Below are 26,695 nucleotides of genomic sequence, written 5' to 3'. Positions count from 1 at the left end.
ACGAAAATGCTGAAATTAGCCAAGTATTTAAAATTATTGTTTATGCTTTGTTACTATGAATGCGTATGGAAAAAGCATAGATTTAGACGTCTATTTAGAAGTCTAAAGCCGGTTTTCCACAAGCGATATTTTTCGCGCGAAGCGACATTTTACTTTTGTTTCAGAGCTCTCAACTGCAACCATCTGGAACAAATTGCTCAAATACAAAGCCAAAGGAATAAAGTTGCTTCGCGCGAAAAATATCGCTAATGGAAAACCGGCTTAAACATTGTATAGCGTGTATGCTTTTGTGCTATTTATAAATAACATCTTCCTTGAATATAAACACATTTTAATTGCATGAACAACGCTATTTTGCATTAATCGTCATAGTAACAACGCTACCGCCTGTTGCGTTGATAAGCTGATAAGGAAGAGAAAATATAAGTGAAAGCCTTAAATGTACTTAAATTCGAAGAGAATTTTAGTCCAGGGACTCGTACAAAAACTAAACGAATAAAAAACAAAGTGGAAAATTAAATATTTTTATTTTGTATCCAGTTGGCCATCAAATGTAACAGGTACATGTATTATTATATGTTCTCTGTGCAAATTATTTCGTCAAAATACATTTAAGGAATGCAAATTTCGTGCGTCTGTTGTGTATTTGTATACAAATGCGATATTTAAGCTTAATTTTCTTAAGTTATATTGAATGAAATCGCAGGTGAGAAATATCTATATCCAACATTTAAACATGTTTACCCATTAAGTGCAGGTACATGCCCCATGAAAGCATTCCTTATGTGCGATTTACTATATCGTTTAGTTTACAAATTGATTGAAAATTTATCGGAGAATTCATTTGGCAAATTCGGTGTATATTCAAGTTGAATCGAATAAGAAATATAAAAAATGAAATTATTAATCCATTATATTTGATGCGCCAATTTTAACTGCAGAATAGGCTATGTACTCGTGTGCCAATTTTGAAATTTGTTGTGTAAACTACACGCGTTTAATGGTAAATTCATTAGTTTTGTTACAGCTCAAATACATATTACATTTATTAAAAGTAAACATTTTCCGCTCAGAAGAGATATAGGATGAAATCTATTATTGATTTCCTCAATTCCGTGCCCATTAATTAGAGCAACAGGTATCCCTCAAGACCCAAACTATTGCTCAAACTAAAGTATCGACGACAATGTGTTGACATGTCCTGTGCAATTTCTCGAATAAAACTATAATTTTTGTCAAACTGGACAAAGTTTTTATGGGACAATAAAGAATCACTAGACGAATTTTTGTTCATCAAAGCAACATATATCATAGTGTGCAAAATTATTTGTATTATTTATGGTAAAACAAATTATTTTTTTTCACTTTTGGGGGCTCTGTTGCAAGTTATATACATTTATTCAAGTTAAACACAGTTAAGTTAATTTAGGACACGAAAGTTGCAATTCATTTCAATTCTTCAGTTCAAACTTGCGTCCATTAATACAAAACCAGCAGGTACATTTGTAAGCATAGACCCATTAACTGTTGAGCAAACTTCACAATAAAACTGTTGCGTTGTTGCGATAAAGGGATCTTTTGTCGTTCAGATGCGAGCCTGGTTTGTTCGAGTTAAATGATGCAACAAGATTCCCGATAGGGATAGAAAGATACGACGATTATTAATTCTTTCATTCTCGCAATTCATCGGCGGAGTAATTAGCAGGTATTTTACCGGGATTCCAAGCTGTTTTGTAAACTAAACGGCAAGGTTGTTGTTGTCTAATTACAAGTTGAACCGGATAACTGCGCCGAGGTTTTTGTGGAGGAACGGTTTGATTGCAAGCGGATACTGACTGCTTTGTTATGGAAACCCCCATCAGTTTACAAGAGGAACTGAGGTCTGCAATCCTCGAGGAAGCGGAGGACAGAGGATTTGTTTTTGACAACGAAGACGAAATGTTGCGAGGCGAACTCATGTTTACTTCAGGAGATGGCGCAGAGGCCGAGGATTTATCGGAGGATGTTAATTCATCGAAAAAGGAAGATTTAGATGTTTTTTCTACCGAGGATTTTGACATCACGCTGAATAGTAGTCAAAGCGATCCGCGAGCTTCGAGTACTTTAAATCCTTCTGCATTGGATGCTGGCGTAATGGTTGTGGATGAAACGGAACGTGCTGGATCTGTCAACGTAGGAACAGCAAGTTTGCTAGAAAATGAGGGCGGCGAGTTTACTTACAATACAATAAAAACAACAACACAAAACGATGCGCTTTTTTCAGTCCAAAACAAAGAGACTGAAGATTTTATAAATACTTTGAAAGAAGAAGAAAAAATCGCAAATAACGGAGAGCATGAAACCACGTCTTCTGCTGTTTCAAAGAGGGAACATGGCTTTTCAAATATCGAAGATGTTAATATTAAATTGAACGAGGATCAAATTGGTATTCCAAAACTAAACATTTTGCGTAGTTCTGATGTAAATGAATCGGACAGTGCTGTGGATGTTTTAGCGGGAATTGAATTCACTTCACAAAGCGAAAGTTCGATTAAAGAACAAGAAATAAAAGTTTCAAGCAAAGAGAAAAGTAGTACAACGATGAACAAAGATCAAAATGCTTTATTGGATATTTCGAGGAGTTCTGCAGTGGATGGTGGGGAAAGTGAAGCTGGCATATGTGAACCTGGTAAGTTTATTTGCATCTTTTTAGATCTGTAAAAACTCCAAAGCACGTTTATATGTCTTCATCAATAAGACCTTTGACATCAAAACCTTTGATGAATTTTCCTGTTTTGGGAGCATTTGCGCAATTTGTCGTGTACGGATTACTGCTTCTTCAAATTGTGTTTATGAATCATTTTACGCAGGTTTCATCGAAAGAAATACTTAAACTCATTAGCTTTTTATTTTGCATGCACTCGAAACAGAGTATATACAAACAGCCCTTTATGTTTTAAGCCTAAACGTCCCGCTATATATAGCTGGATGATAACAAAGCTAGCGAACTGATATTTTTGCCTTATCTTAATTGCCATGCAACTGCAATATAAACGATCAGGAAAAATTATCTCTTAAAATATCGACCTGGCACAGATAATTTACATAAAAGTTCAGTATCAAATTTTATGATTTCGTGATCCAACACTTTGCCGCAAAGTGGAGATTGACATGTCAGGGGAGTTTGATCAATTTACGTGGGAGATAAAAGGATACATTTAATTAATGAATGTTTAATATTTGCATTAAACATTGTGAAGGCTGTCATATTTATCTTTTCCTGAATCCTAAATCACCTGCTCAAGATAAATGCTATATGTTTTTCATAACGTATTATGACGAGAGCTCGCATAGATCAAATATTGACACTTTTCATATAAAATCGTTAATTACAGCTGCACATAAAACGAAATAGAATTTGAGACGAACGCCAGGGCCGTAGCTAGGACCATCTAATTGTTTGTGGGAGGTTTATATTCATATATTCATGTTTACATATCTTAGGAACAATATCCGTTCAAAATGAAATCAGTCGGGCATCAGAGACCGGTTGTTCGAAAGGCGTTTAGCTTAAACGGTGGATAAGTTGAAAATGGAAAACCAAATTATCTATTTATTGAACAACTAAGCTGAAATATTTCGATGTAAATATTTTAATTGTCAATGGAAGTACATATTAAACGCATAAGATGCAGGTTCAGTCATTCACAAGATATATGAGAGTATTTTTAAAATTTGGCTTATCCACCGTTTAAGCTAAACGCCTTTCGAACAACCGGCCCCAGACGAATATATGAATATTCACCTCTCCCCCCTCCTCCGATCAAGGTTCCACCCACGGCCCTTCAGAACACATTAGATTGTGTTTTTTAACCCTTTCTTTGCGGTTCAAAGCTATTTTCTCTATAACTTTTCCTTTTATTTTTTTGTTACTTTCACTTGAGTTTCGATAATATGAAAATTTCAAATTGCGCATGTGATAGTTGTATGGCTTGTAGTATAGTTTTTAGTGCAAACACTGATGAACCTGCTCAGGAAATTGCAGGAAAAAGCCAAGAATTTCGAGAACATATACCACTAAGCTTCGTTTTTAATGAGTGAAGTGTTGATGGCGTCATGGCGACCCCCTAATATTATAGACGGTGTACAGTATTATCGACAGCCACGAGCCGGCATTTAAGTCAAATTTCAAATGTACTTGCACTTTTTTGAACGAATTAGTACAAGGGAATTTTTCCTCCGATATATTATCAAACACCTATTTACCAAAGGCAAATATTTATATGTGTATTGTGATATAAATGATTGTGTGTTTATATTGTAACTGACATAGTATATCTATAATAACATGCATATTTATTCACCCAATATTTGAATTAGATTTTGCATTTTTTATTGTCTTCCTTAAACAGGTAAATCCTTGGAAATGGAAGACTTAAAGGAAAAATATCAAAAGATGACAAAGGAGAAAGATTCCTTACAACAGAAACTTTTCGAAATCCAATCTGAGTTCTGCTCTGTCGAAATTGAAAGGGATCTTGAAAGGGAAACATCGCGTTACTTAAACGAACAGCTCACGTCACTCAGTTCCTCGTTGTTGTTGAAGGAAAACGAGCTGGTTTCGTTAAGGAAGAGATATCGACTCCTAAATGAAGGTTTTATGAACAGCGAATTGCTTAGAGAAGGTTTGGAGAAGGATATCTCGGGGTTGACGGAGGTAATCGGGGAACTGGAGGGACGCTTAGAGTCTTCAAAAGAATTGTCAAAGACCACTGAGAAGAATGAAATCTTGTCCCTACGTGAAATGTTGGAAAAAGAGCGAAACGCAAAAGTTAACGTGGAAGAAATGTTTAAGACTGTTGAGGAGGAACGGAGCTTGCTTTTGAAGGAAGTGGAAGAATTGAGAAATGAGCATCAGAAAGAAATAAACGAAGTGAATGTACTTCGTGATCTTCTTCACGACAAGAATAAGCAAGAACAGACACGTCAACTTCGGGAACAACAGCTGCAAAGAGAACTGGGACAGAAACAAGAGATGCTTGGAAAAGACGTTTCTGAACTTCAGGAGACCAAAGTGAAATTATCCAACGAAATATCATTGCTGCAGACCGAGAACAAGAACTTGGAAGACGAACTTTACCAGCAGTTGGTCGTCTTGGAGAAACTTGAAAATGAAAACAAGTCATTCGCCAAGTCGAGAAAAGAGTTAAATGATAAATTGAAGGTAGTCGGATTTTCTACAATTAATCAGTTGATTTCTGAGTATTCGTCTTCACAAAAGAGGAAACTCGAGTTGGAAAGCAAAATTAGCCACCTCGAGCGAAAGATTTCAAGTGGTGATGTTTCAGAGAAGAAAGAAGAATTTGGTGTCTCAAAGGTTCACTTTGAAATGAGTTGTCAAAAGTCATCCTGCGTTCCAAGATCGGAATATCTCAAGTTAAAATTCCAGCTGAAATCTTTGACTGAAGAGAATGACGTCCTCAAGAAAACTGTAAAAGAGCATACAACAGCAAGAAATGATCGCCAATCTCGAAAGCACGAAAACAGGATCGCAAAGAAGTGGCTGAAAACAATGAAGGACAGTATAAATGAAATTGTTAAAGAAGACGAGTATGCCACGGATCATGGCAGCACTGTTTTACTTAACAAAAAGCTTCACGATGCTAACATAAGTATTGAGGAGTTGCAACACGCGCTTGATATTTCCAGAAAAGAAAAAGAGCATTTGGTTTCTACCGACAGCAGGCTTAGAGGCGAAATCGAGGCGCTGAAGAAACAGTTGGTTCAAAGTCAAGAGACCCAGAATGCCTTGTTAAGAGAGATGAATGCGAAACTTGCCAAAGCAGAGAAAAACATTGAAGATAAAATTCAAATGGGAATCAAAAAGGAAGAAAGGATTGTGCATCTTGAAGAGCAAAACCAAGAGTTGTCTATTGAGTTGGAGAAACTTAAAGAAATACAGCAGTCATCGCAGAAGGAAAAAGATAAGATTGAGAATGAGCTCGAGATGCTTAAACGAGACATCTTGAAATGTTTTGGCAGTTTGTGCATACAGTCTGTCAGTAAATCATTCACTAGTGCAAAGGAAAAGACGTTTGAGTATAAGCAAATTATTGAAAATAACAATGACAGCCTTTCTAAACTAACACAAGATTTGAGTTCATTACAACAAGCGAATACGGTTTTGCGCGAAGAACTGAACGAGGCTCGGATTCAGTTGGAAAAGAAAGATGAAGTAATTTCCAAAAAGCAACTTAATGAATCTATCTTGGAGAAACGTGAATCTGACAGACTTCAAGCTGTAATTGAAGCATTGGAACGCAGCAAGCAAAATGAAACAGAGCTGTTGGCCATGTACACTAAAGAGAAGCAAGCAACGGAAAAACTGCAAGAAGAGGTTATGAAGTTGAGTTCAGAATTGCAAGAAACAAGAGTGTCGTTGTCAAATAAAGAAAAAGAATGTGAAACGACCAATCGTATCATGCAGGAACTTGAAGCAACTTGCGGAGTTTACGAAGAGGAATTTGACAAATCAACAACCAAGAATGTTCAGCAAGAAAATGAGTTGTCTTCGGATGAGGGCCAGGACGATAATGTTTCCGAGACCGACAGCGATTCGACAGCCGAGAATTTCCGGGAAATGCAAGAGGTTCTTCAGGAACGCATGGTGACAAAGGTGAAGGGTCTTGAAAAGAGACTTCAAGAAACACTCAGTGCGCTATCTTCGTATCAAAATCTGAACGCGAACCTTCGGAAAAAATTACACGAAGCTGAGAGGAAATATTTCGAAAAGAAAGAAGTGGATAATGCAGAGACAACAGATAAGGAATTCGTGCAGACAATTTTGAATAAACTTGCCGAAAAAGAAACGGAAATCCAACAACTTTTACGCAAGAGTTCGTCAGAGTCAGAAGATGTGAAAAAGAGAAGCATCGATGAAAATAAACTGGAAGAGATGTTATCTTCCTACAGAGAAAATATCAAGCAATTGAAGATAGAAAATGCGAAAAGCGAAGTTCGTTTAGTTGAAGCTAACGAAAAAATCGCCAAACTGGAAGGCAGAACAGAAATTTGTCAGTCCTGCAGAGAGAGAACCACAAATGGAGAAGAGGAGATAGCGAACAGTGATTCTTCTGTAGAGAACGATGAATACAAGGAATCGTTAGTAAATAACCGTAAAAGTATAACAAGCGAGGACCATTCAAGAGTTACGAACGATAATGAAAAAACTGAAAACTTGAAAGAAGAATTGGACTGTGTAACAACCAAGTATATAAACCTCAAAGCTGCTTTTGAAAGAAGTTTGAAACGGCTAAGCGTTCTGGAAGCTGGGCATGATGATGAGAGAGAAGAAGAAATGCCAGGTAATATAGTTGGATCATGTACATCATCTCATATTGCTCCAGAAATGGTTGTGCCTAAGTTTATTTCTCCTCTTCAGGGAAAGAAACCAGTGACTGCTGAACTTAATAATGAATTCCATGAATTGAAACATTTTAAAAACCCTCAAGACACGCGATCGATTTCAACATCGTCGTTTTCGGAAATCGCATGCGCTTTCTTAGAAAGTGATTCAGAATCTATAAAAAGTGATCGTATGGTTATCGAGCTAACTTTAACAGACAATGAATTGAATTCCCTTGAAATTCCTGAGAAACCTACAGATTTTGTTCAAGAAAGAATAAACTTTGAAAAAGAAGTTAACGGTCTAAGAGCTAGGATTATTGAGCTAGAGAAACTAAATTCCACAACTGCAAATGAAGTTTATCGTGTTAAACATTGCTCCTTGAATGAAAGAATAAACTTAGAAGACAAGTTGAGATCCTTACAAGAGTCGCATGACATGATCAATTCAAAGCTGGTCTCAGTTGAGATGGAAAAGAATTCGTTGGAAGAACAAGCGAAAGAACTGAAAAACAAGTGCTTAAAGGCTAAACAGGAATTGCAACTCTTTCAAAGGTCAATTTCAAAGGAACGAAAAATTTCGGAAAATACAATCAAAGAATTAAAGGAACAAGATAACGCTTTGAAGAAAAAGAAGGTGGAATTGGAAATGGAAATTGAAGAATTGAGGAAAAGAATGGCACAATTAGAAGAAAAACTAGATGAATGTTCGTGCGAAAATATTGATCTCAAGAATGTTTTGAATAGATTAGAAGGAGAAATAGAGATAAATAGGAAACAGAAAGAATACTACATGTCAAAGATATCGGATCTAGAACAACAAACTCGTATGCTCGACAGTGAAACACAAAAATCTAAAATTTTTATCGAAGATGAAAAACTGAAACACGAGGAAACCACCAGGAAACTTGAGTGTGTGATTGTGGACATAGAAAATGAGAATAAAAAACTGAAAATTGAGAACGGCGAAGCGCTTTCGAAAAACCAGAAGATGAAAGAAATAAGCGAGGGTTTGATAAAGAATCACGAGCTTAATATGTTCTCAGTTCTAGAAGAAAAGAAACGTTTGGAAAATGTGATTATCAATCTTGAAACAAACATTACTACTTTAGAAAAAGCCTTAGTCTTTGAGAAAGTAACAAATGAGGATTTGACTTGCAAGCTAAAGGCAGATCATGAAACAAACACAGATATTTTGAAAAACGAAAGAAATCATTTTCTTATTGCTAAAGAACAGCTTCAAGAGAAAGTAATGATCATGGAAAAAGAAATTCAAGATTTGAATTTTAATAAAGATAATTCTTCAACAGTAATCGAAGAACTTAAGAATAAAATCCATTCGTTGAGTGAAGAAAACCAGCAAAGTATGAAAGGTTTGTCAAACGAGAAACAAAAAGTAGAAGATAGCAATAAAAAGTTGCAGAATGACATTATAGCGCTTAAAGAAACGTTTTCTTTTGAGAATCAGGCGAAAGAAGTTACGATATCGCTAATCAGAAAGGAAAACGAGGAACTCCTTAAAGAGAGAAAGCGATACCAAGACATAGAGAGAAAGTCCCAAGAGAGTATTTCACTTTTGGAAGAAAGAAAACAAGATTTAATTTTGGAAAAGGAACTTTTGGTAGGAAAGGTTAAAGATCTTGAAGACTCTATTTCTAAACAAAAACAGACTCTAGAGAACACAATTGAACATTTGCAAGCCACAATAGTGCAGCTGCAAAGTGAAATTAAGGAGAAACAATTGATTGGTGAAAGAAGCGATGCAAGAATTCAGGAAACACTTCTTGCCTTAGAGTTTGAAAATGAGAGGCTTAAAATTCAAAATGGTTTGTTAGAAACACAAATTGTCAGTTCCGTAGATGAGATACAACGCATCAAAGTTCTTTCATTCAACGAAAGGCAAACGTTGGAAGCAGACGTCAAATATCTTAAGGAAAAATCTACATTAATTGAAAATACAATCTCAATGGATAAACAAACTATAGAACATTTAAATTTTGCTAAACATAATCTGGAAACAAAATGCAATTATCTTCAGGAAGAGTTGGAACGTGTTAAGGTCTGTTCCTTCAACGAGAGCCAATTGGAAAATAAGATTGTGAAACTAACTGATGCGCTCTTGGCGATAGAGAAGAAATTTGAAGACTTAAAAATCGAAAAGAATTATTTGGTGTCAAGAGAGAAAGAGTTGACGGACATGGTTATAACATTGCAAGACGAATTGCAACGTATAAAAGTATGTGCTTGTGAAGAACGCGAAAGTATGGTGGACAAAGATGAGTATTATTGTACTAGAGCTGAAGAAAATAAGAAGAATTTCGAATGTGAGATTTTGAAACGTGATGAAGAACTCTCTTTACTAAAGTTGACAGTTATTGAGCTCGAAAATTTAAAGAAAGCCCTTGAGATTGATAATGAAAAGCAGAAAGAAGAGATTGGTTCTTTTAAAATTGCGATGGAAATTCTTGAAAATGAGAAAAATGTGTCTGACGAGAACCTGCTCAATTGCAAACACCAAATTATAAATTTCACCACAAATTTAATGAATCTTGAGGAAGATAAGAGGGCTTTAGAAACAACTGTGCAAGAAAGAGATGAATCTTTGTCCTCGATGATAGAGAATGTTGACGAACTTCAGAATGAAAAGAAACTGCTTCAAGATGAAAAGGCTCTGCTAAAACGAACTGTGTCTCAGTTACAAGAAGAACGAGAAGATCTTACTGTTGGTATAGCTGGGGAAAATGAAAAGCTTACTGAGATAAACATAAGAGTTCAAAAATTAGAAGAAGAGAAGGCATCATTGGAGGGAAGGAATATAATATTGAGCAAGGAGATGTCCGTAGTTCAGACAAAAGTTGATGAAATGGAAACAGAGAAAGTATCTTTTGTAAACACCTTTACCCAGCAAGATGAAGAACTTTCATCCTTTAAGATGACGATGAATAAACTACGCGTTGAAAATAAAGATCTTGAAGATGGTGTCAGAAAACAGGAAGATCAAATATTTTCACTGAACCAAGAAGTCGCCAGTCTTATGGAAAAAAATTATTCCTCCAAGCAGAATGATTGTAAACAAAAGGAAGAAATAACAGAATTACGGTCGAGTATAGCAAAACTTCAAGACGACAAGAAACTTCTGGAGGAGAATGTCTTGAAATGTCATCACGAGATGCAATTGCTACAGTCAGAAGTGCTTCAAATTAAGAATGAAAATGAATCTCTTGTTAGCAATATTGCTTTAAAAGTGGAAGAACTATCCCTGATCAAAATCAGTATAGAAAAACTTCAGGAAAGGAATAATGTTCTTCAAGAAGTCATTGTACAACGTGATAGTCATATTTCCATGCAAGAGGCGAGCATTTCTAGATTTGAAACACAAAAAGAATCGCTTTCAAAGGACATTGCCGGAAAAGACGAGGAACTGTCTGTTAAAAACCTTAATGTTACGAGACTTCTGCAAGAAAAAAAGGCGCTAGAAAGTGATATTTCCTTAAGAGAAGCAAGCCTTGTCAGGGTAGAGAAAGAAAACGAATCTCATCCTAATGAAATTGCAAGAATTGAGGAAGAGTTGTCTGTCATGAAAGGAACAGTGAAGAAATTACAATATGAAAGAAAAGCACTGGAGGAAGGGCTTGTCGAACGTGATGCTGATAAATCTTTGCACGAAGCAAGTATGGCCAATCTTGTTAATCATCTTTCCAAGAAAGATGAAGAGTTATCTGCTTTGAAAGTAACTTTGCTAAAATTACAAAATGAAAAGAAAGCACTTGAAGATAAAATCGTTAATCTTGATACTGATAAATCTTTGCAAGAAGCAAGTATCGTCAATCTTCTTGATAAAAATGAACAGAAAGATGAAGAACTGTCCATCATGAAATAACTCTTGAAGAGCTACAAAAAGAGAAGAAAGCTCTTGAAGATGGAATCGTAAAGCGTGAAACAAACAAATCCTTACAGGAAGCAAGCATGGCAAGCCTTGTTGGTAACATTGCCACGAAAGATGAAGAATTATCCTTCCTGAAATTAACTGTTTCAAAGCTAGAAGAACTAAATCAAGTTTTTGTTCATGATATTACAGAACGTGAAGGTGAAATTTCTTTGCAAACAACGAGGGTAGAAAGACTTGAGCAGGACATTGCTGCGAGAGATTATGAACTTTCTCTTATGAAAGCATCTGATCAACAAGTTCGAGAAGAGAAAAATGTTCTGGAAGAAGACATCGCAAAACGTGATAGTCACATATCACTGCAAGAGGAAAGTATAGCCAAACTTGAGGAAGAAAAGGATACTTGTATCAAAGAGATGACTATTAAAGAAGAAACACTTTCTGCTCTAAAAATAAGCTTTGAACAGCTTCAAGTATCGCATGAAAAAGAAATTACAGAGCGTGATGGGCAAATATCTTTACAAGAAAATAACATTGAAAAACTGGAAAAAGACATAAAAGATATTTCCAAGGATGTTGTTAAAAAAGATGAAGAGCTTTCTGTTTTAAAATCGACTTTCCAAAATCTTCAACAATGAAAAGATTGCCCTTGATGAAAATTGTTCAAATCGAGATTGCGAAATATCTTCGCTTAAAGAAACAATAGTCCAGCTGAACAAGGAAAAGGAATCCCTTTCTGGTGACATTTTAAGAAAAGACGAAGAGCTGTATCTTACGAATAAAAGTGTGGAAAACCTTCACATCGAATTGAAAGTAAGCGAAGAACATAATTACAGTCGAGGCAACGAAATAGCTTTACTCAAGTCAACATTAGATCAACTTTGGCCAGAAAAGGAAACTCTTATAGATAAACTAGAAAAGACAGATGAAGTGCTGAATGTTATGAAGGAAACCATTGAGAAGCTTCAACTTGAAAAGAGCGCCTTCGAAGAAAACAACTTTACCCGAAATAATGAGATATCTTTGCTTGAAACAACATTACTTCAGCTCAAGAATGAAAAAGAGTTTCTTTCATGTAATATCGCCTCAAAAGATGAGGAACTATTACAGATGAAGATAACTTTAGAAAACTTGCAAAATGAGAAGAGAGCAAATGCGGAAAACGATTCTAACAGAAACAAAGAAATTTCATTACTCGAGATAACACTCGTTGAACTCGAGAAAGACAAGGAACTTCTTGCGAGTGATATTTCTGAAAAAGATGAAGAATTGTGTATTCTCAAACTAACAATTGAAGATATTCAAAACGAGAAAAATGCGTTTCAAGAGAACAATAGTAATCTAGACAATGAAGTTATGTTGCTTGAAAAGAAATTAGCAGAGCTTAAAGAAGAGAAAGGAGTGCTTACAAATGACATTTGCCAGCGAGATGACGAGCTTTATTCATGTAAAGAAACCATCCAAAATTTAGAAATGCACACAAACACTCTTGAAAACAAAACTACGGAATATGAGAGTGAAATCTCATTGTTAAAAGAGGCGTGTTGTAAGCTTCAACAAGAGAAACAATCTTTGCAAAACGACCTATTAAGCAGGGATGAAAATCTCTCTGCTAATGATGTAACTATGGAAAAACTTTGCAACGAAAAAATTGCCCTTGAAAACAATTTAATGGAACGTGGTAGTGAAATGCAGCTCATCGAATCAAAACTCTCAAAGCTAAAGGATGAAAATGAATCCTGCAAATCTGAACTTGAGAAGAAAGATAATGAGCTATCGTCTATTATGAAGACGGTGGAAAATCTTCAGTATGAAAGAAAAGTGATTGAAGAAGACGTTGTTGAAAAAAGGAAAGAGAATGCTCTCTACAAGAGGCAAATGCAGCTGGACTTGAAGAGAAAAATAAAGCCCTTGAAGATCATTTGGTTGCAAAAACTAAAGAACTCTCTAACTCGAAAATTAATTTGGAAACGCTTGGGACTGAAAAACTGCTTCTCGAGGAAAATATTGTAAAACGGTATAATGAAATCTCGTTATTAAAGGAAAAGTTCCTTGAGCTTCAAAGCGAGAAAGAATCTTTCGAAAACAGCTTTACTGAACAAAATAAAGAATTCTCCAGTTTAAAGGTCATTGTTGAAGAACTTCAAAATGAGAAAAAGGCATTTGAAGATGATATCACAAAACGTGATGAAGAGGCTTTGTCTTTGACGACAAGAGTGTTCGATCTTCAAGGGGAGATGGAAGCTCTTGCAAACCAAAACATTGAAAAACAACAGAGGTTTTCAGCACTAATAGAAAATATTGAAACACTCGAAAACGAGAAATACAATCTTGAAAATGAAGTAAATGACAGTAGAGAAGAAGTAATTTCACTTAGAAATAATGTTAATCAAGCTTTAAATGAAAAACGATCTGTTGAAATCAAAATACAGAAACTGGAAGAAGAATTGTTATCAATGAAAGAGACTCTTCGTTTTCACCAAGACGAAAAGAAACTTCTGGAAAATAATCAGCAAGAACTTAATGAAAATATCTCGCAGTACACTCTGAAAAACGAGAGATACAGTGAGGAGATCAATCGCTTAAAAAATGATTTACAAAATATGACAATAGAAAAGGGAAATGTTGAAAATCGAGTCAAAGAGATCAATGAGAAGGCGAAACGGGACGAAGACGAATTCGATAGGGTTGTTTCCGGGTATCTTTGTGAGATTGACTCGTGGAAGGAAAGGTTTCGCTCCTTGGAAGAAAAAACAGCCCTTCTTAAAGATGACATGGAAAAAATTCGATTCGAGAAGCAAGATTTGGAAGGTAGTGTCAGAGATATGCATAAATCGAAAAAAGAAAGTGATAACAAGATCCAGGAGAATATTATGTTATTTAACAAGGAAATCGAGTCGTGGAAGGTGATGGTGCAAAATCTTGAAAGTGAGAAAGTGATTCTAAGAAAGGATTTGGAAGAACTTGAATGTGAATGCGAACGAAGGAAGGTGGAAGTTGAGACACTACGAGATGAGAAGGAAAAGGCTAGTGCACAGCTTAGGGAGATGTTGATGGCATTTGAAGAACAAAAGAAAAATTCTGAGAAGCGTTGGGCTTTTGATAAAGAGAAGGATATGAAAAATCTAAGATCTGAGTTTGAGAGCAAGTTGCAAACGTTGGAAGAGCAATTTGGCTCGAAAGAAAACGAGTTGCATCGCAAAGATTTTGAAATCAAACAACTTCGAGATGAAGCAAATGAATTAAAAAATACGATTACCAAAATGGAAGAAGAAATTTTGAACCTTAACAGCAAGGTGCTTGAGATAAGCGGGGTAAAGATAGATGCTGACAACGCACGTGAAAAGTCTGAGAACGAACTTACAAGTTTGCGAAATGTTGTAACGTCTTTCGAACAAAGGAAATGGCTGCTTTAAATCAAATTAATGATTTAGGGTATGAATTGAGTCGGTTAAGAAACGAGTTATCTATTGAGCGTCAGAATTCAGAAAAGAAGAAGTCTGAAAAGTCTGCTAAAATCAGCATTGAGCAAAGTCAGGAACAGTTGCGAGTTCTTATGGCAGATATCCAAGAAACGTCGAAAGTCAAGCTTGGTTTGGAGAAAGAGCTTCAAGATCTTCAAACGAGACTTGAACAAGACTCTGAAGAGAAGATAAAGCTGGAGATGGATGTTTTTTGTTTGAAAGAAATAACAGACGAGTTGACAAAAGGAAAGTTGACACTTCTCGAGGAGATTGCAAGACTCAGCGACAAGAAAGAAAGAAGGCCAGGAACTCCTCAATACCGAGTTAGTTCGCTTGCGAACAACGACCAATGAACTTCAGAACAGCAACGAGAAAATTGAAAAGGAAAACTCAGAATTGATCATGCAAATAAGTTCGTTGAAAGTGACCCTGGCCACTGTGGAAAGCGCTTATGAACAAACCCAGGATGAAATTAAACTTCACAAAACACGACTGGATGAGCTAGTCAAGCGGGAAAATCAATATAAACAAGAACAGGAAAAGCTTTATGGGAAAGCTAAAGAACTTGAGGTGAAAACAAAATACCTGGAAGAAAAGAATCGAAGTATAACAATGGAAAAGACGAGCCTAAATTCTTCTCTTGGTGAAACTAGGAAACGTTTGGAATCGTTAGAAAAAGATTTTCAAGCAGCGAAACGTGAGAATATTGCTTTGGTGCAGCAATTGAAACAACAGGAAAACGGAGATGGTGAAGGTTTGGACAGTGGAAAATCATCCAACGTTACTTTAAGGAAGAAGCTCAAAGATTTGCGCGCGAAGTTAGCTGAAGAGAAGAAGCAACATGAGATTCACGAGTTTGAGATTAAGAACTTAAAAGAGAAAGTTGAAAGATTTATGAGAAACGAAAAAGAGAGCGAGGCTCAATTGGAAACTGCACGAAAGAAGATGTTGGAAATCAAGACTGAGAGAGATGGGTTGTTGATGGATCTTGATAGTTTGAATAAGAAGAAGAAGAGGGATATGGAGGGATATATTAACAGGATTGAAACATTGGAAGACGAATTAAGGTTAGTCATGGTACAATATCTTTCAAACAATCATCAAAATGGATGTCAAGTCAATTCTATGCGTTGGCTCTGCTCATAACAACCTGTGGTCTTCTGATACAAAATTGACCAAATTTCGCATATTTCGAATTTCTCTGAAACTTTCTAACACTATACACTTAATGTATGCTCCCGAGGGAAATATTGAGTTTTGTTTTCCTGAGAGTCTGAATATATTTCCCGAGACGAAGTCGAGGGAAACATTGAGACTCGAGGGAAAACAAGACTCACCATTTCCCGAGGTAGTGTACATTAAGTGTTTTGTTATATAGGAATAAAAACATTTAAAAAAGAAACCCACTTTTTACTTTGTTATGACAAGAAGTGGGCAACAATTTTTCACTTGTTTCCCTGGCGGGAAACATTGCATTTATTCAAATTCATGTGACTACGAATGAACCAATCACATTTAAAATACACAGCACCTATATAACAATAGTTTATATTCATTTAGAAACGTAACAATAAGCAATGTATGCTTGTAAGTTTTGCTTGCTCTCAAATTTGTAAACTTGTAAGCCTTTTATTATAAGTAAACAGCGCAAACATGCAAGTTACTTTTGATTTTAAATGAAATTTAACTGATTGAATGTTTTAGGTTGTTAAAAGGGAAAGAATCGCAAAAGGCGGACGGAAAGCAAGCGAAGGAAGAGATAAATGTTCTGAATGAAGACAAGAAGATCCTGGAATTAAAATTAACTTCAACTCATGAGAGACATCAACGGGAGGTCAACGAGCTTAAGACTACACTGAGCTCGTTAAAAAACCGTTATAAAGTGGATTCTCAACGGTTTGAAAAGACTGAAACAGCCAATAAGAACGAAATCCTTGAGTTGAAAAAAACTTTGATTTCCATCGAGAGGAAACACGAAAATCAAACGAGGGAACTCGAAAAGCTGCGGGTTAATTTGACTGCCGTTACCAGCGAAAAGGAAAAGGCTGAAAAAATTCTAAGTGAAAAAAATTCTGAAGTTAATAGGTGGAAGAAGCAATCCTCGAACGACAAGGCTGAAATTAAGTTCCTTCGTGGATCTTTGAATATTTTAGAGAAAGAAGGATTGACAAAGAAGACTCAAGGATCTCCTGATTCAGTTTCCACTGAATGATGAGGACAAAATTGTAGTTTTTGCGCTTTGGGAAATCAAACAGTCTTGTGCGCCAGTTTGGACGCCCGGCTTGTATGAATAATGTACTAAAACCATTTTCATGTATTCGTCAAGTTATTAGTAAAGTAAGATAGATAAAAGAGACCAGGATAACTGTGATAAAATGCAGTTACATGATTGTGTTATTAATATTTGAGGGAATAGTGCTAATTAAAAATCACTCGATGGGCTATATCAAATTTTGCAAAATTATACGATTAAAAAAATAAAAAGCTATAGATGGTGTGTGTTTCTACTCTATTTCTATCACTAACTTTGGTGGCAAGAGCTCTTTTTTTTCTTAAAATAACTTGTTTTTTCTATCCTGTCGACCACGCTATCCAGCTTTCATACAATCGGTCCCATACAGTTAGATTTTGGCCACCAACCAAAGTCAGGCCATGACTGCTTGAAGTGGAAGGCAGTGTTAGCGTTTAGTATTGGGCAAGCATTTTCAATTGCATTCTATGTGTATCAGCGTGCTGATGATGCTCTTTGTCTATCAGCCGTAAACACTTGTAATAAATCACTTCAAAAACAAATGCGACGACGTACATGGTACCAATACCTACATACCATCCAAGCAATTCCTCTCGTCCCTGCATTACGATCGCGACGACGCCGCCGACAACATGGAACACGAAGAATAGCAAAGGAACCATTATTACAGCAACAATTTTAAATATTTTTGATATGTCGTCTGTACCTGGGATAAATTTCTTCAAACACGCGACAGTTGAGTGGGAGACGTGGAAAAGCAGCGGATAAATGATCACAAATGATAGCAAAAGTATCATCAAGAATTCGCAGCAAAAACCACGAAAGCTTTCACAACTTGCTACAGAGCAAAGCAAAGCCAGCATCACAACTACCCATGCAGTGAATGCAGATAATTATACCAATTGAACCGCTAAATACAATTATATTTAGGATGATCGCCGAGAGCCTGGCTAACAGGAGGAACGATTGCCATAATACGAAGATAACTGCGGATACATTCTAGAAGGTTATCGGTTTCAGGTAGTCGGGGCGGTCTGTGATCAGTTTTTTAATCCAGTAATTTTTCTCGAGCATGTAGACGCTAAAAACCAATGATATAAACGAGAATGCTGCCGATACGATGGTGTACCAAGGATAGGAATCCTTGTAAACCATTATATAAACTTGGAGAAGAAATTGTGGTACGGACTCAATGAAGGTTTCCATGGAACGCGTGTGGGACATTCCAAGAGACGCTTCGACACTTTGCTCCAGTTGTTCCTTGCATTGAGAGCAGTCACAAACAGAAAAATGTTTTTCACCACCGCAAGGATGAGCGATTTCTGGCCGTTTTTCTTCGAACCAACGGAAGATTTCCTTAATGAAAAGGTAAATCATAGAAAAATGGCTGACGCACAGGAAACGACGCACATTCCACTTTGTTTTCTTTAAGGTGGTCGTCGCGTAAATATTCACGAGGATGCTGGACAGAATGATTACGGTCACCGTGATTCCAAAAAAAAGCTCGTCCCCATTCTCAAAGTGTCGAATTGCGACGTAAACATCCATTCCGAGATCGACAAGATACAATAGAAAACTCACGACTAAAACGACTAGCTGGAAGGAAGGTCGCATTGTTTATATCCTCGATGACTTCAAGAGCTTCTCAACTTGATAACCTGTATGAAAATCAGAGGTAACTGATGCGTCGTCACAGTTAACGACTGGGCTTAATCGCTGATCTATTAATAAACTGGATAAAGCAACAATATCTATCGAAAACAAGACCAGAATTCTGTGCTGAACTCATAATGACGTCAAAAACGAGAAGCATGATGCTACACGAATTTTGATTGGCTTCGCAAAACTAACCAGCCAATCGGGCTTTCGTTAAATACATCACCTGCACACGGTTCTCAGGACGTCAAATGGACCACATGCATAATAGACCAACTTTTGATTCAGGCGACAAGAAGAAAATTCCCGAAAAGAACATATTAAACTTTGTAAAATTGCCAAGTTTGGCTGCGAAATATTGTAAAGTACTAAAGATATAGCCAAGATATAGCAAATCTTATATACTTTTGTATTATGGCCGGAAATTCTGCCCGTAATACAAAAGTATACAAAAAATGCTCACTTCGCATGGCTATATATAATCTTCCGTACTACTATACATTTTGCAGCGAAACTTGGCAGTTATACTAATTTCAGTATGCTCTTTTTAGCTGTGGTGATTTATTTCCTTCTTGTTACCTAGATCATAAGTTGGTCTCTTATACAAGTGGTCCATTGAGTTGAGATGTATTTTTATGTATGGGACAGGAAAACGATACGGCTGAAACACTCCTTTGCATAAATGTTTTTTCCTGCACGAACGAAATGCAATTTCCCGTCGTACAATCAGACTAATGTAACCGAATACGATATTAGTTTGACAGTTCGATGAAATTAACACAAGTATCCAGGGGTTATATATTACAACAGAATTATGGGAACAGTTCCTGGTAAATGTTTATGCCAAAGTTATATTGAACGATATATTTCGAAACAGAGTCAAAGAGATCTTTCTTATTGATGTGATTTTAATATACTAGTACAAAAACTTTCGTTATAATGCTCTTGAAAGCATGTACTTCAGCTAAATTCCATACCACAGGCACAGTGTGTGAAATATTGCAGGTCAGCGCTACACATTAACCTCTGGTATTGAAGTATGAAACCAAGTTACTCACATTACCGATTCGTATGGCTTGTAAAATGCATGTTTATTTTCTATTTTTTCACTATAGCTTACGGCAATTATATAATCTTGAAGGGGCGGTGAAAACAAAATTTATAAGCAACTAAATTTAGCCTGTGGGTCTGTGGCTCAGCAATAACATTTCGCAAAACATTCGCATAATTGCAGTGTAAACAATTTTCCGTGCATGAAATAATATGTGCCACTTTAATCAAGTAGCTGAATAATTGACCGTGTGTTATAATCTATAATGCTTACCTTAATTTGTTTCCATATTTGTGTGTGTTTATCCGCGATTTGTCATATTGGTAATCCAAGGAAGTGTTGGAATAGTTCTCGTTGGCGTGGAAGTCGACTTCAGCTTGTATGCAAATTATTAACCATTTCAAGTCACGTGGTCTGAAATAGCAAAGTTTTACTGGCTATTCCATGGTAACAACATCTGAAATGGGTTAATTTGCATGCAAGCTGAAAAGGTCTATTATGTAGAGCTGTCATATGGTCTTTCGTGAGGGTATTCCCGGAAGCCACATGGGGTGCACAGGTATTTACGCCTTTGAAACCAAAATAAGCTTGTGGAGATACGTTGAGTGGGTGTATTTACACGACAGAGTAATTAAACGAAGTGTGAAGTGGCAATGGCGTTTTATTTCAGTACAGACCCCCCTAAAAACACCGACATATATATATAGACTTGTTTTTTATGGGGAGGAGAATAATCTCAGCACAAGTTAGCCGAAAATTTCCCGAGAATTATATGAACAATACAGAGTTCTTGAAACTTTAGAGTATTCCAATAGCTATGCATTCAAGTATATCGTTATTTACATCCGCCCAGCACGAAAAATGCAGTCACCAATTTTTTGGGCCGTGGAGCGTAGGCAGAAAAGCCTGGCTTGCGAGATTGCGCTATGTTTACGAAATGCTCTAAGCGCGTAATACGAGATACAACTTCAAAGAGCTTTGCTTCCCGCCAGTTTTGCAATATTTCGCAGCTAAACTAAGCTAATTCTATTCAAATTAATATCGACCGACGCAATGAAACACTAAGAATAGAAATAGTACAAATATTTCTGCAAATGCTTGGGATTTTTTAGCAGATACATCTATACTTTTAACCCTGTATTCTATCGTTATTCAAAAATTTCTAACAAACATAATTATCATCACGCCACCGAAAAAAAATAAAGTCACCGTTACAAGGTTCCAAAGAGCACAGTAGCCCGATCGCAGGCACGCTGTATTATATGTATATTGCGAACATATTTACGAACAATGATGCAAAGAGTTCAATCTTCCTGAGGGTGGGTTTCATGTTTGAGACAAAGAGTTTACATTCGGAGCCATTTAACAAATTAAACACAGCCAGAAGTTCAGACAAAATTAACATTCTACTTCCCGTAAAATTTGCATACGGTACGCGTCAAACTTAGGCTAGCCGCGTGAATTTATATAAACTGTGTATATAATATACAAAGTACTGAAAAATATATAGCTATTACTAGGTCGGTTATACTGATTTGCCTTGGTTGCTAGGCTAATTGCAAAACAAGTTACTCCAAATATAAGAAATATTATAAGGTTTGAGTGCTTGTGATAAAGCCTAGCTAATGTACCTATATTTATAGTTTTCAACGTAGTGAAGATGATATGAAATTTCAGATTTTTTCGACATCCTTCGACATGATCAAGTAGATGTAAGATTTAAGAAGCTATTTTATTAATTGATTTAATAGGAATGATTGTATTTCATAATCAAAAATATGAAAAACGTCCATGAATGCATTTAGGCAAATTTTAGGTGGTCGCTACCGCTCGCTTCTCTATTCTATATATGCAGACGTGAGAAAGCTCTTTTACACAATGTATGTGCTAGTCCTCATGCTTCTGGAACATGCGAAACTGAATGACTTGAGTATTTGACTATAGTTTTTAACCGTTTAGGAAGTTGGGTTTGAAAGAGTTTCACCGCAATGACGAAATCTCGGAAAGCAGTCTCTCACGTCCAAAGTTAAGCCGCTAATCACCTATTCATGTATCTACGTATAGCTATAATTCACGGGTAGCAATTCACTTTTGATATTTAGGAATTAGGGATATCGTATATAGGAGCGGTCTTATATATAGTCGAAAGTGCTTCTAGAACACCCCTGTCCGGTTTAACACTATTCAAAGCAGCTGTGAAATCCGAACTCTTGTAATAAACTTGTTTATATCGTTGGGTGTTCGCTAAAACTTGGCACACTAAAATTTCGTTTCGATAACCCAGAGGAAATATGCACATTCCATTAATAGCGCTAAGACCGGAAATCAATATAAATTTAAAATAAGAGGAGCTATGCGGTTATGTTTGTGTTGGCTGTAACAAAGTTTTTAATATAGCTATCACAAAGATATTCTTCTAGACATTGACGAAGACAACTTGCATGCATGTGTAATTAATATATATATATGTTTTGCCTAAAGCGAAGTCGTAACTCGTAAGGAATGCAGCCGAGTTTTTGAAGAAATCGTAATTTTATGCATGGACAGAGTAGATTTTTGAATGAATGCAATTATAAACCTGAACTAGTCCATGAAGTTGATGAAATCATGAATGCAGCAATATTGATCGCTTGAAAAGTTCCAGTCCGTAAACTAAGCGAAAAACCTTAAACAAATTAGTTCATTACGGAAAATTTTCGTTTATAAGCTGACCATGCATGAATGCAAATATATTTAGGTATATCTGTTTAGTTTTTATACTTTCATTTTATACTTTCATTTAGTTTTTATACTTTCATTTTTGTAAATGCATGGTAAACAACCATGGTTAACAAACAGATGTCATTTGAATTTCCAAAGTCGCAAATATATCACATGCCGACTGTAAATCATTTTTATATATACTCTGCATTCCTGAGATAATAGTCCTTGTGGCATAATTCCAACGACAGCTGAATATAATTTATAGCTAGTTTTAACCAAATGATAAAAAAAATTCAGAATAATAAAAAATAAACTATACACCATAGCTATTTACTAATATATTAACCAGAGTCTTCGATGATCAAACAAGTAACAACTTTGCAATCAAATACACCGCATAAACAGTCTGCGCCGTAAAATAAACAACCTTTGGCCTGCGTTGGGAGAGTTTTAAAATACAAACTGTTGACACCATGTTATAACGTCAACAAGAAGTTCACATGACTATCACGGGACATAAGAGTGAGTACTGCAAATCAGTTTTGACTTTCGAATTAATCACAGCTTCAAGTTGGCATAAAATTCAATTGGTATCCTGGATTATATTATGCAGCTACTTCAAAGATAAAGCTCCAAAGTCCATATAAAAGCGATAAAAGCTCAAAATCCGCTTTGAAATTAATGCTATTTGATTATACACTTCCTTATAGTTATCAATATAAGTATATAGCTAATATAGTTCGCGATAATATTTTTGTTAAAAGTAAATTTACGATTTTGAGGCAATTTGGTTGTGCGTGTCAATATAGCTATATAAGCCTATATATAAAAATATATAAATATCAATCACGCGAGTATTAAACGAGGCTTATTTTGTTCACTTTTCTCTTGTTTGCTTATTGTTCACCTTATCCGATCCCATAAAATTAACATATGCAGTACACTCACGTGTTTAAATAAAGCTACCGCGATTTAATTAAAGCCCGCCCAACACGAGAGCTATCAGCTGAGCAAAGGACCTCGCAAGGCAGTTAACTCAGCCCGAAAACCATCCGCACACAGTGAGAAACTTGCCTCTCGAGGCGAATTCCTCACGAAAAACTATCCGCACCCGAGAGTAACGTCCTGAGCTAACAGCCACGCGAGATCTTTAGCTCAAAGACTTGAGAACTTATACATCACTTATTATACAAGTACACTTCTAGGTATAAAGTAGAAGTCAGAAGCTCACCAATTTCTATAGCGAAGCTATATGACTAATATGACCATTTCAGTAGTACCAGTTTAGTGTTTACAACTGAAAATATATTTAGATATGCAATAGCTATATCAGTCTTTTATCAGCTAGAGGGTTTTTAAAACGTACTTCATAAACGCGACTGCCAGCGTTTATATGAAACTTGTTAACTATAGGAAGCTCAAGCAAGCGCTTTCAAAACAACCTTGCAACGCTATGTTGCCATCTCAAAACTTTTGACGAAACGCGTTTAGGGGCTGCATGTCACACTCGCATGCAAAGTGCATGCAAAGCGCATGCAAAGCGCGTGCAGATTCTTTAATTAGCTATATCTTGCCAAAAGGACAGGTCTGCTTATGAAATCCTATATATATATATATAGCTATAAGTATCATGTATATACAAGCCATACGTTATCCCTTGATAAACCTTTCAGCCCATGCAATCGAACTGCAATCCGCTTTCAACTCGAGAAAAAAATAACCTTGGGAAATGTTTTCTCATTCGCCTGTTTTATCTTGAAGTTCCATCGCAGTCCCTAAAGGTCAAGTATTTGTTATTCTGTATTTTAAAGCACTTTAGGAGTCAAAATTATAGCTCTATTTTAAAATTTCAGCTGTGCTTAGCTTGAAGAATTAAGATTTATAAGGACGTGTGAAAGCCGTATACAGCTGTGTCACGATTGCAATACACTTCTTGTTATGGAATTTTCCTAGGCGTAGGTAACATTTTGAAACATTGATGCATGTCAAATGTTTCGTTAACCTACACACATTATAGACAATCCAAAAGACATCTGGATTGTCTATGCTACAAGTTCTAAACTTCGGACGAATTGCTACACTCCTGCACGCAACTATGTTATCACAATAGAATTTACGGCAAGTACGTAAACCGTGGGCTAGACATTTCGTCGTTATCAGTTAGGCCAGTGACATTTCGACGGGCAAATTATGCAAATGAGACCTGAAATGACGCAAAAAAGATTTGCATCTTAATATTATAATCATGCAGTGTCGATATCGTACGTTACGACTTAACGCATCCACTTTAGACCCGACAACGTTTATATATACCTATAGTTACGTATATAGTATTTTGTTACATGAAGTCAAAATTCATATAACATTGAATATATGCCCCCTGTTTCAGAAATACCTGCGATGACTGAATCAATTTATTCATATTTAATTTTATATGTTGTGAACATAACTTTTTTTACTTTAGACTCGTATAGAATATAATCGCTATAGTTACTTATTCATAACATACTGCTTGCACATAAAACCCCACGATTCGGGTTTTCCGCGCTAAATTAACATATTTGGCGATAGTAGCGGTGCTTGATATGATGATATGAATATAATCTTGTTTCTAAACCTTACGTTAATTTCTCTACTGGAACAGATGGTTAGTTACATAATTTAGTTCAATCGGGTGTAAACAATATCAAAAACTGTTAACATTTCTATACTATGTCTATATATAGACGCTATCGAAACATGTGTTTGTTATAAATTATGATCTCTCGTGCAGTCATAATAATAAAAGTCTTGAACTTTCTGTCTGGGATTTCATCCTGTATGTTGAAAATATTTAAATGTGTAATATTGCTATATAGTATATAGCAATAACTATGGAAGTAACGGAACTTCTTTCATTGCTTGTCATCGCAAAATTTAGCGATTTCAATCACTTCAAAATTCAAATTACTGTTTTTGTCAAACTAGTCCGTCCTAGGAGGCTATGGGACTGAGGTAATGCAGAGATGACAATTAGCTATTAGCAAATATAGAGAATACAGAGTGTTGCTTTCTTACATTCTGCCATATAGTGTATAGATTGTTGCGATATTATTATATACATTATATTTCGGATTGGGGATTTTAATTTCCATCATATTTTTTTCTTCCAAGAGCTACTTCAATCCTTAAAAGTGCTTATTCTATATATTTTATCGAAATCAGTGTTAAAATTGCGAATAAAATTGACTCGTCGAAATCACATAGTAATACATCTTCAATCGCAAATCTTGTTCATCTTTCAAAAACGGTATGAGTTAGCTCTCGACTAATTCTGATTGACCATGGTTAATTATGCTTGTTTTGAAAAATAAACAGACTTGGCAAGACAATGTACGAAATTGTAATGAATATCTTCAGTTCACTGACCCACAACTATATCGTCAAACTTAAGTATTTATCTTTGTACGCTTTCCATATGCCTCATTCAAAATCTCAAACTGTGCGAACCTGCGCATGTAGTAAATTCCGGAGCTTTCCGGAGGTTTCCGGAATTCCACGCGATTAATTAAGACAGGTGAAGAAAGCTCTGTGAAAGTTAATCCCGTTTTATTAATGTTTAAACTTGTAATTTTAAGGGACGTAGTTTCGTTTTTTCGAATCATTTCCGAGGCTAATACTTCATGGTATAACTTGTTTTACTATTAGCGTGGATTATATGTAAATAGGATGAAGACCGGTTGACTTTTAAAGCCATTTCCGAGCACAACACTTTATCATGAAATGCACTTCAGCCATCTTGTTATCACAATTAGCATGGATATTATATTAAATGGATAGATATTAAGGTAATACTGGCTGACGTAAGCGTGCCTACCATTTCAAGAGTATTGCATTGCAAGCACTTAGATATCTGGTAATCTTTTTGAGCATTTTCTTCATTTATTTTTTTTTAATAAAGATGAGACGTAATTTGGTCTTTGACCTAATTTTTTTGCAAACACCTTTTACATGGCAACAATAACAAGTATGTGCATAAGGACTTAAGGTTAACTTTTTTCGTTTATTTATGAATTGTTTGGCTTTCAAAAACCGCTTTAGCGTTCTGAAAACATTCTTCACTTTAACAGAAATTTAGGATGCATGTTTCATTTACTCTTGTCATTTAAAACTTTGCATACCAATGACATTCTAGACACATATGAGCAAAGGCTATATGATATATCGCTTTAAAAAGTAGATCATTTGAACCTGAAATAGTTGCTACAGACTGACGGCAACCTCTACAGCTTTTAAATTTATACTTCGCTTAAAACATTTGC

At 35.8% G+C, this 26,695-nt stretch overlaps 2 protein-coding genes across 2 annotated transcripts; one reads left to right on the top strand and one right to left on the bottom strand.

Moving 5' to 3' along the window:
- The first annotated feature begins 4,400 nt into the window (after nucleotides 1-4,400).
- On the top strand, nucleotides 4,401-15,176 carry LOC114525082 (golgin subfamily A member 4-like). The gene is given in 5 exon segments (XM_028546291.1): nucleotides 4,401-11,246; nucleotides 11,249-11,873; nucleotides 11,875-13,279; nucleotides 13,312-14,583; nucleotides 14,670-15,176. Coding segments are annotated over 5 exon segments (10,560 nt in total). The 5' UTR covers nucleotides 4,401-4,405; the 3' UTR covers nucleotides 15,087-15,176.
- Nucleotides 15,177-17,983: 2,807 nt separating this feature from the next.
- LOC114525081 lies at nucleotides 17,984-18,532 on the bottom strand. Its single transcript, XM_028546290.1, has one exon. The coding sequence runs from the start codon at nucleotides 18,530-18,532 to the stop codon at nucleotides 17,984-17,986; it is 549 nt and encodes a 182-aa protein (XP_028402091.1).
- Nucleotides 18,533-26,695: the final 8,163 nt, after the last annotated feature.

Source organism: Dendronephthya gigantea, unplaced genomic scaffold (genome assembly GCF_004324835.1).
Source record: "Dendronephthya gigantea isolate DGI-Jeju-01 unplaced genomic scaffold, DenGig_1.0 000033F, whole genome shotgun sequence".
In the NCBI taxonomy this organism is placed as follows: domain Eukaryota; kingdom Metazoa; phylum Cnidaria; class Anthozoa; order Malacalcyonacea; family Nephtheidae; genus Dendronephthya; species Dendronephthya gigantea.
The sequence above is the reverse complement of the archived record's forward strand: the minus strand, read 5'-3'. Positions and strand labels throughout refer to the sequence as shown.

Bases quoted from the DNA above. Each gene is read 5' to 3' on its own strand.
- LOC114525081 (XM_028546290.1), bottom strand. From the start codon at position 18,532: ATGGATGTTTACGTCGCAATTCGACACTTTGAGAATGGGGACGAGCTT.